Below are 9583 nucleotides of genomic sequence, written 5' to 3' on the forward strand. Positions count from 1 at the left end.
GGACTACATTGCAGTCTTCAGATTTGTACCAGTTCTTTGAAATGGGAAGCCTATTATCTTTACCTTACTTGGCAGGAGGGAAGGTAGGAAAGGAAGAGTATGGTATGTAAATCACCACTATATAACCTCAAGCTTATGTAGTAATTGGGGAATAAGCAAGTGAGCAGAGAGAGAGAGACATACCTCAAAGGATGACTCTGATTTCAAACAGGCTGTATAAGGCTTTTAGTTAGGGTGTCTCAACTTGGGTAGCAAGTGCAGCCTCCTTTCAGTTACATCTAGAGATTTCACCCTCCTCTCAATTTACATCTGGAATTACATTCAGATGTAACTACTCCTGTCTGGATGTATAGAGGAACAGTGCTTCTGAGTATGCTTTCAGGTATGTAACTCTAAAATACACACTTTTAAAATAACTAAAAAGTGTATGTTTTACCTTTGAAATACTTGATGTTCTTCCTGGAAATACTGCTGAACATAGTCTAGTTTCTCAGTGAATGAAGGTGTTTCCTGCTGAAATTGTTGCAGTCTGTCTGGTTACTGAGAAACTTGGTTTTCAGTCTCTATAAAGCTAAAATGTATTATGAAAATACTTAAATATTAATTGATTTTAAGACTCCAGTCAAGGAGTAGACCTGAGTCACATCCTTTTACTCAGTGATGATGGTTATTGGCCAGTGCAACAAGAAAGGCCTCGTAGCATGATGTGTTAGGGCATAGTGCCAGGCTGTCACAGCTGTGAGGTGTCCAGACAGAATTTGGCTCCTATCCTGTCAGTTTAGAGCACACATGAAGCAAACATGCAGATGGCTATATGAAGCTGTGTAGAATAAATACACTTAGTTAGTAATTCACAGCAGTTATGCAGATTTCATTCTGGGGATCCCTAACTTTCCCATCACTTTGAACTTTGGAATCTGCTAAGGAATTCTGTCACCAATTAGGTGAGGTACTTAAAATTACATATTCTACACCACCTATGCACAGTAAGCTGATCATGAGTTGAACCTTGGTTTCCTTCAGTCTAGACTAAAGGTGCAATGAAGAAACTTCAAATGATTGGGAATTTTGATGTGATTTCATTTAGTTTGTATTCTGTATCATGCCAAGTTACAAAATATTTGTACTGATTACTATGGAAAGGAAGACTATGGTATATTTGGAGATGGTGTGAGGATGAAATACCAAATACAAGAGTTATTCTGTATACAGAAATACATTCTCAAATGCAGGAATATATTCTGTTTTACTAAGTACAGGCTGAGCACTTCTTAGGGGTTACATGGAGTTGGACAGGCAACTAAAAAACACAGAATAGTGGGATCCTGTGGAGAATTCTTTCAGTTACCAAGACTGCATAATGGAGAAGAGTTCCCTGGCTGTTCCTTTGCCTTGCACTGCAATTGCCAAATGCATTTAGCCACTGAACAAGAGGACCTGAAGAAGAGCTGTCTAGAACTGAGTCATTAGATAAAGGTGAATGTAGATCCTGAGAACAGTGGAACTGGTTACAGTGAGGCAAATGGAGGAATGCAGAAAATTTTGTCCTTGGAGTCTGGGAAGCTGGGTGCTTTGGGCCCATAGATGAATGCCCCTGGAACTGTTACAGGTACAGTGAGTTTTGTGTGGTAGCCTAGCCATCTTTAGGGGCTGAGAAACTAGAAAAGAAGAGGAGCAATCTAAAGACATTTTGCTAAATGCCTTTGAGATTGACTGAATGTTCAAAACTTGTGAGTATTGAGCTTTTGTGTAGGTGGCATATAATGCCTGATGTTACAGTTAATTTTGCTTTTTAATCTTGGTTTGAGGGAAGGCCCATAGAGGAGTGTAAAGCTGACAGTTTAGATTTAGCAAAGGTTACCAAAAATGGATGTTTCAGCTGAGGTAGGAGATGTAAAAAAGGCAATATTTGTCCTACCCAAAAGAAGTGGTGATTTTTCAGGACATTTGAAAAAGGTAAATCAAGGCGAAAAATATTATTGCCAAAACTAATAATGAGGGAAGAGCTTGAGATGTCAGGTCAGGTGTCAGAGAATTTTTGCATGAAATTTATAAAGAAGCTGGATAAAATAGGCAGATGAACTTCCTTTGAGGCTGAGGATTGAGTGGTAGCCATAAACCCAACAAATTAGATAGATAAGCAGAATCTCTTCTGTCACTGTGTCCATAGGCTCATGTGATTCTTCTGTGACAACAGCAGAGTCAAAAGCTTTTGGGATTCTGCTTCTACTGCATTTGAATTTTTTCTGAAGTCAAAACATATATTGTCATGACAAATAATTAGTAGGTAAAGGTGATATTTTTTTCTTCTGAAACAAAATTACTAATGAAGTACTATGAAGATTGCTCTATATTGAGAAGTCTTAAAAACATTTTGTAGGACTTGATGAGATTTTATCTCCTTACTGTTCTGGGCTATCTGGAATGTTTTAGGTACATAAGCGCTTAGGTTGGAATTCCCTTAGTTTCTGTTCATGTCTGGAAATACTTGCTAGGTCCTTGAAGTGTGTATGCACTTTACCCTGAACCCTCATTAGATGTAAACCAGAATTGTTCTGAATGCAGGGATGAGAATCTAGGTTTAACAGTTACTTGGCAAATCCTTCAGCCACTGGACAGTTAAACAGAAGCTTAGCACACAATTTAAGGGAAAAAAATTGACCTGGGGAGGCAACTGAAAATTGTATAATCAGTCATGGAGGATGGAGCACCCAAGACTGTGATTTCAGAATCCACTTAAGATGTTCTGAGTTAACGTTGCTGATGAATAAGGTGGCCTGATGCTTGGCTGCATTTTCCAATCTCCTCCCTTGTACCAGCATTTACCATTCATATAGCTGCGTTGTCAGCCAGACCTATTCCCTGAAGTGCTTCTTACAGCAGTAGCAAACACTTAAATTGACTAAAATCAATCATGATGCCCTGCACTGGCTAGACTGATCTCTTTCTCTAGGTCTTCAGAAGCTCTTATCTCTCGTGATTTTATTAAAAAAAAATTAGACTTTTGTGTCAGGTGCTCCCCCTGAATCAATCACCTGCCATTTCAGTGAGGCAGCATCTTAAAATAATCGTCAAGCTGACTAGTTTGAGTTATAGTATCTGTGAATTCTGTGTTCATTGTGATGGATTTTTATTTTCTTTTTCCTGAAATGTGAAAGAATTAATTTAAATGTCAGCAAGATTAGCTTCCACCCCTTTTAGTGAAAATACTCAGATTACTATGCTTGTCTTCAAACCCCAAACTGCTTCTCAGGTTTCCCCAAGATGCCAAAAGTCCCATCTGTTCTCTTCCCAGTTGCCAAAATCTCCAGTGTCCATTTGGCAGTTGCAGTAATTTGTGTTTTCCTTGCCAAAACTATCTTTGGTATGGTAAAAACTGAAACTGGGAGAAATTTAAAATATGGGCATCAAAATGGTATGAACTGCTGTAATGACTGTATTTCCAACTTCATACCCATGTATGCTTCCTAAAGATTACACTTCTATCACGTAAATTTTACACATAGTTGAAATTGAATTTATAGTTTATTGCAGAGTTGGGATAGCATTATAGGATTTATTTCCAGCTTCTTCTGGAGTGTACTGGACTTGGACTGTATTTGAAACAAAAACAGAAAGCTGGTCATGTTGGTTTGCAGATCTGTTGTGGTATGTGTAGCCCTGTGTATATACATAACCAGTATTTAGGAGGAAGGTATTAGAATGAATGATTTTTTTTTTTATTATTATTATTTTTTAATGCAGAGGCTCCAACTTGGGAAAAAAGAAGCAACACATTTGTCACATACCAGGATGTGGCAAAGTGTATGGGAAAACTTCACATTTGAGAGCTCATCTCCGCTGGCATTCTGGAGAGCGTCCATTTGTTTGTAACTGGATGTTCTGTGGCAAAAGGTTCACTCGCAGTGATGAGCTTCAGCGACACCGAAGAACGCACACAGGTTTCAGTCTTTGGTTCTGGTGTATTTTACTGCAGGAATGTTATCGAGAGGGCTTTGATAAATAACTTTTAAGAGGAGAACGTATCTTTGAAATGGATTGATTTTAATGCAATGTGACTTTTTTCTAAAATCAGCTAGTAGTTCATTGCTGTTAATACACTTTAAAATCTTTGGTAGGTCTGAGGAGAAAACAGCTACCTCTTGATTCAGAACTGACATTTAAGCTAATGCTTAATATAGTTAAATCAGAATACTTTGATTCAGGTTCAGCAGTGCATGTCATTGTTTGAACCAGATTAGAACTGTTGTTCCAGCTCAAAACTTCAATAATTTTCCATTATTTTAAAAAAGAAAAATAAAAATAGAGGACTAGATGGCCAGGAGATTAGATATCATTCACAAAATCAAGGAAGAGCATGTGATGGTGGTTCATTCTGCATCTTTTAGTTTCATGGTTAGACCACCCTTTAGGAACTCCAGGTTCACATTTCTCCTTTTGACTAATATAAAGAAAAGAAATAATTGTAGATATTCCACCTTTCCAGAGAAGTTAGTTTCAAATCTGTTGTCTGTTTTACCTGTTTTCCTACAAACTGCATTCTACAGGATGCTTGCCTTTTAAGATTATAGTATTTGAAAAAACCCATGACCACAGATGAATAATTTATGTGCTTATCAGCATTTGCATTGCTTAGAAAAATGTCTCTGCAATGTCTATGGAAAATGTTTTCTGTTTTGTTCCTATGCTTTTGTTAGACATCTTGGATGCTCTAACCCAATTTGGGATGTTACAGTTTTTCTGGATGGACAAACAGATATATGGCTTTAAAAAGAAAGGCGAGTTGAATGATCCAGGTCAGAGGATATGGTTAATGGCTCCTGGTGTACCTGCATATCAGTAAAAAGTAGAAAAATGCAGAGATCCATCCTTTGACCTGTTTTAACATCTTTATCACTGACCTGAGGAGTCAGCAGAGTTCTCTCTTCTTAGCTTTGTGGATGAGCCCAAACTGGGGCGACCAGTCAGTGCTTTTGACAGCAAGGCTGGTATTGAGAGGGATCGAGGCTGAAGGAATGGGCTAAGGGGAACCTTAGGAAATTCAGTGAGGATAATCACAAAGTACTGCTCCTGGGGTGAAATTAACCCTTACAGCAACACAGGTTAAGCACAAAGAGTTGGGAAACAGCTCTACTGAAAAGTATGTGGGAGTCTTGATAGGCAACTGGAACGTGAGCAAGAGCCAGGAGCAAAGATGACCAGGGCTTTATCAACAGAAGCAAAGACACTAATTGTAGGGAAGTGATTATCCCCTTCTCAGCACTGGTTAGACTGCATCTAGAATATGGCATCTAGTGTTCAACACCCAGTATAAGAAGGACGTTTATGACATTACTGAATTCACTAATGGGTGACCAAGATGATCAGGAAGCAGAAGCATTTGTCTTATGAGGAGGGGCTGTGGGAACTTGGCTTATTAGATGGACAAAGAGAACAGTAATGGCAGGGGGGAGCTTAGTAGCCACCTTCTAGTATCTGCAAAGGCTACCATTAAGACAAAGACAAACTTTCCCTGGTGGTGCATTGATTGGAGGATGAGACAACATATATGTTGAAACAGGAAAGACTGAGACCAGCTATAGACAAAACCTTTTTCTAATAGGAATTGCCAGGCACTGCAAGAGGATGCCCATAGAGTTTCTGCACTCTCCATCCTTAAAGGTTTTCAACAAAACTGGATAAATTCCTCAGCAACCAGATCTGACCTCATAGGTGACTGCTTAGAAAGTGATCGGAATAAAGACCCTTCAAACCTGAAGGGTCCCTTCAAACCTGAATTACCCTATGATCTTCTTTGTCAGTCTGAAGTGTGATTCTGCTGGAGGTGATAGAGTCTTCCATGTCCGTCATTTCGTAGATTTTGTTCTCCTTCTAAAAGTTATTTATTGGTAATAATTGCAATGAAACTTAGCAGCCTAAGAATATGAGATGGCAATATTCTTTACATGCCTGAAAGATCTCCACAAGCTCAGTTAGACACAAAAAAATAATTCAGTTCCTATAAAGGATTTGTATGGGTGTGTAGAAATTTAACACAGGTTGGATCGCTTTCTTCAGTATAGATGTTGTTAGAATTCTGACTCTTAAAGGCAGTAAGTTGTTCCAGTTTTTTGTGTATGTGTGATATTTTTAATGTTCTTGAATGTCTTTTTTTTTCTTATCTTCTGTGACAGGTGAGAAGAAATTTGTCTGTCCAGAATGTTCAAAACGCTTTATGAGAAGTGACCACCTTGCCAAACACATTAAAACACATCAGAATAAAAAAGGTATTCACTCTAGCAGTACAGTGCTGGCATCAGTAGAAGCAACACCTGATGATACTTTGATTACTGCAGGAGGAACAACACTTATCCTTGCAAATATTCAACAAGGTTCTGTTTCAGGAATAGGAACTGTTAATACATCTGGCACCAGCAATCAGGATATTCTTACCAACACTGAAATACCTTTACAGCTTGTCACAGTTTCGGGAAACGAGACAATGGAGTAAATATTACACAAGATACCTATTAATTGTGGTTATTTTTATACAGTAGTGAGAAGAATATTGTTCCTAAGTTCTTAGATATCTTTTTATTGATGTGCAAAAATTTTTGGATTGACAGTAACTTGGTTATACATGACACTGAAATGCCTTACTTTGTATGATATTCCATAGTATATTAAAATGGTAAAATTGCATGGGTTTTGTAGGTACTTTTGGAATCTAGAAGAGATGAAATTTTACCAAGTTATATTAAAAAAAAAAAAAAAAGAATTTAACGATGGAAATGGTAGTCTAACCAAATGCATCAATCCTGTGTGGTTTAGTGTAAAAAAAAATGAGAACACGTTGGTATTTATCTATTGTAAGATAAAAGAAGTTGATGGGTGAAAAGAAATCACATTATGATAAAAGAAATTTTGTAATTTTCTTGATGACTGGAATTTTTATTATGCATAACTGACAAATCAAGTTTCCAAGCAAATGTTACATAGTGTAGGCTTTACTTAGCTCATCAACTTGTCATTTTGAAGCTAATTATTTTAATTAGGTTAACTATGTACAATATTTTAAGCATTACTCTTGTAAGATTTTGAAAACTACATTTTAACATGGAACTCTAGGGATAGTCACCTTTTAAATCCTATTGAAAAGCCATGTTTAAGATTTAATTTGCCAAAATGATGTCTTGTTAATATTCTTTCAATAACCAAGGTGGGCAATATAACCAATGTTTAAAAAGCTTAAAATGTTAAGAAAAATAAATATGTATAGGTTGAGGCATTTGGGTGGTAAGGCAAATGTTATAGTGAAGTATATCCCTTCTTTTGAACATTGGAGGACCAAAAATAAGGTGTATTGCGTCTCAGCAGTGATTTTTTTTTTTCAAATCTTTTTCCAAAAAAACATGTGTCTCCCAGGGCCTTAAAAGCCATCTTGTAAATTACCAGTAAAATATAACATATGCAAATACAACAGAAAAATCACTTCCATATTGACAGTACTCCCAAACATATGGATATAGTCATAGTGAACTAGGGGGTTTATGAGGTTTTTATTTGTTTGTTGTTTAGTTTTTGGTTAGTCAATCTGCATTTAAATATCAGCCATCTTTCCTTTTTTTGCTTCTTCCCTTAAAAATTGTATGTATCCAGTACATTTAACTGATAAACATATATGTTTTTTATTATGCTGAATTTTCTTTTTATTTTTTAATTACTGTTTATATTTTCAATTATAGAAAATGTACAAAATGAAGTTATATAGCCAGTCTGTAAGTGCTATACCATTTTCAAAAAATGTACAACAATAATTACTGCAGTTCACCTATTTACAAACATTTGGAAATCTATTCATTTGTTATTCTTAAAACCACCTCAAATTTAAAGGCTACCTTATTGTACGTTTAAAGTGTATTATAACAGTGTGGTAGTTAATAAAACACTATTTTTTTTTCTTTTGACATGAGTTTACTGTGCTTCTTGTTAACTAACAAGGTGTCATTTCATAATACATCTTGATAGCCTGACGTGTTTTATTTTGCGCTAGGTGGTGGAAAGCAGAAAAGGTCCTTCCTTTCCCTATGGGCGTGGAGATGATAATACACCACCTTCTTGCTCCAGAAAAAGCCCCATGTATATGTGCATGGACGTGAATGTACTATATGCTGTGTTGGTGTAGTGGTAACATTTTGACCTTATGCTGAGCAGGGCATGAAGGACACGTAGGCCCTATCCTAGAGGTCGCATCTAAGGCCTCTGGCAGATGCCATAATACAGAGAGTAGTGATAAGGAACTGTGACTAAATGGGAACTGTGAGTTAATTAGAGTGATGGTTGTATGTGATGCTCTAATGAAAGTGAAGAGCTTTTATTTGTGCAGTCTAAAGTCTTGGAGTATGAAATGGCCAGAGGACAGACCAGAATAATTTTGGATAAACCAGGTAGAGTTCAGCCTAGAAAAGTGAGAACTGGGAAAAGTCATGTAGGTAAGATTTTCCGAATTTGCAGTTTAGTGGGGAAAAAAAAATTAATGCAAATCTTTTGAGATCCAAAGCAACAGGAATTGACAGGTACAGAGAAAAGCAAGTTAATTCACCATCAGCTTAATCTTCTGTTTAATAAAATAAAAGGGGGAAATTGGTTGGGAAGTCAAAGGGCAGCAGCTTGCGAGAGAAGAGAGTTCTGCTCAGACTTCAGTGTTCCATGGATGTTGTCAATATATTAACATACTCTGAATCCACTTCCTTTAGGCAGGTGAATGGGCTTGGTTTCCAAAAGCTGTTATAGTTCACAGAGCATGTTAGTATATTTCTAATACTTATGTTCTGTTTCTCATCTTACTAGCCATTAGTAGCTATATTAGTGCATTATTTTAAGTGGGAAGGAAGAGGACTACTTTCTTAAACTGCTTTTCACAAGTTTTATGGAATGACACTTTCACTGAAGTCCCATCTGTGGATGAAGGTGTTTTAATGCCTTGTTGCTGAAGACGAGATTGCTTTTTTTCTCAGAGCTTTTATGCTCACTACATCAAATGGTTACTTTAATTAGTGTTTAGGTAGCACAGTTTTTAAAAGGATATTTTGTTGTTAAGTCAGAAGGTAGATGTTTTGGAAGAAAGTAACTCTGGAAATGTGTAGGAAAGCGATGGAAAGCCTGCAGTCTAAGGGCTATCTGCCCTTAGTGATTTTTGAAAATCACTGTGATAGTGATTTTTGAAAACCCTCTGCTCACCTCCAGGGCAAAGGGTTCACAAGCCTAAGATCTTTGGTGTATCTAGGGTTCTTGCTACCTCATGGCATGCTTTCCTGGTCCTCTAGTCACTCATGCAATACTAAGACAAAATTGTGCATTCTGTAGAAGGCTTTCCAGTTCTTCATGGATTCCTGACAAGGGTTGCTTGGTGTGCTTCTTGCTTTTTATTAGTACAGTCTAGCATTTTACATACTTATTTTCATTTTCATGTCAGGCTTCCTTGCTTGTATAATTTCTTGATATAGTAGCCCTTAGATCCTTGGGTGGTTTGTATCTCTTGCAGTCTGGTGTAATCACTAATTAAGAAGACTAATACTGGCTCTGCAAGAGAGCATGAACTTGA

At 37.0% G+C, this 9583-nt stretch overlaps 1 protein-coding gene across 1 annotated transcript in view; it reads left to right on the forward strand.

Annotated features, from left to right (window-relative positions):
- The window catches only part of SP3 (Sp3 transcription factor), a 34386-nt gene extending 26440 nt beyond the window's left edge, over window positions 1–7946 (forward strand). The window contains 2 exon segments of the mRNA XM_032692930.1: window positions 3745–3941; window positions 6174–7946. Coding sequence (XP_032548821.1) covers window positions 3745–3941; window positions 6174–6490 — 514 coding nt within the window. The 3' untranslated portion in view covers window positions 6491–7946.
- Window positions 7947–9583: the final 1637 nt, after the last annotated feature.

The sequence above is a fragment of the Chiroxiphia lanceolata genome, chromosome 7, assembly GCF_009829145.1.
Source record: "Chiroxiphia lanceolata isolate bChiLan1 chromosome 7, bChiLan1.pri, whole genome shotgun sequence".
Classification (NCBI taxonomy): Eukaryota; Metazoa; Chordata; class Aves; order Passeriformes; family Pipridae; genus Chiroxiphia; species Chiroxiphia lanceolata.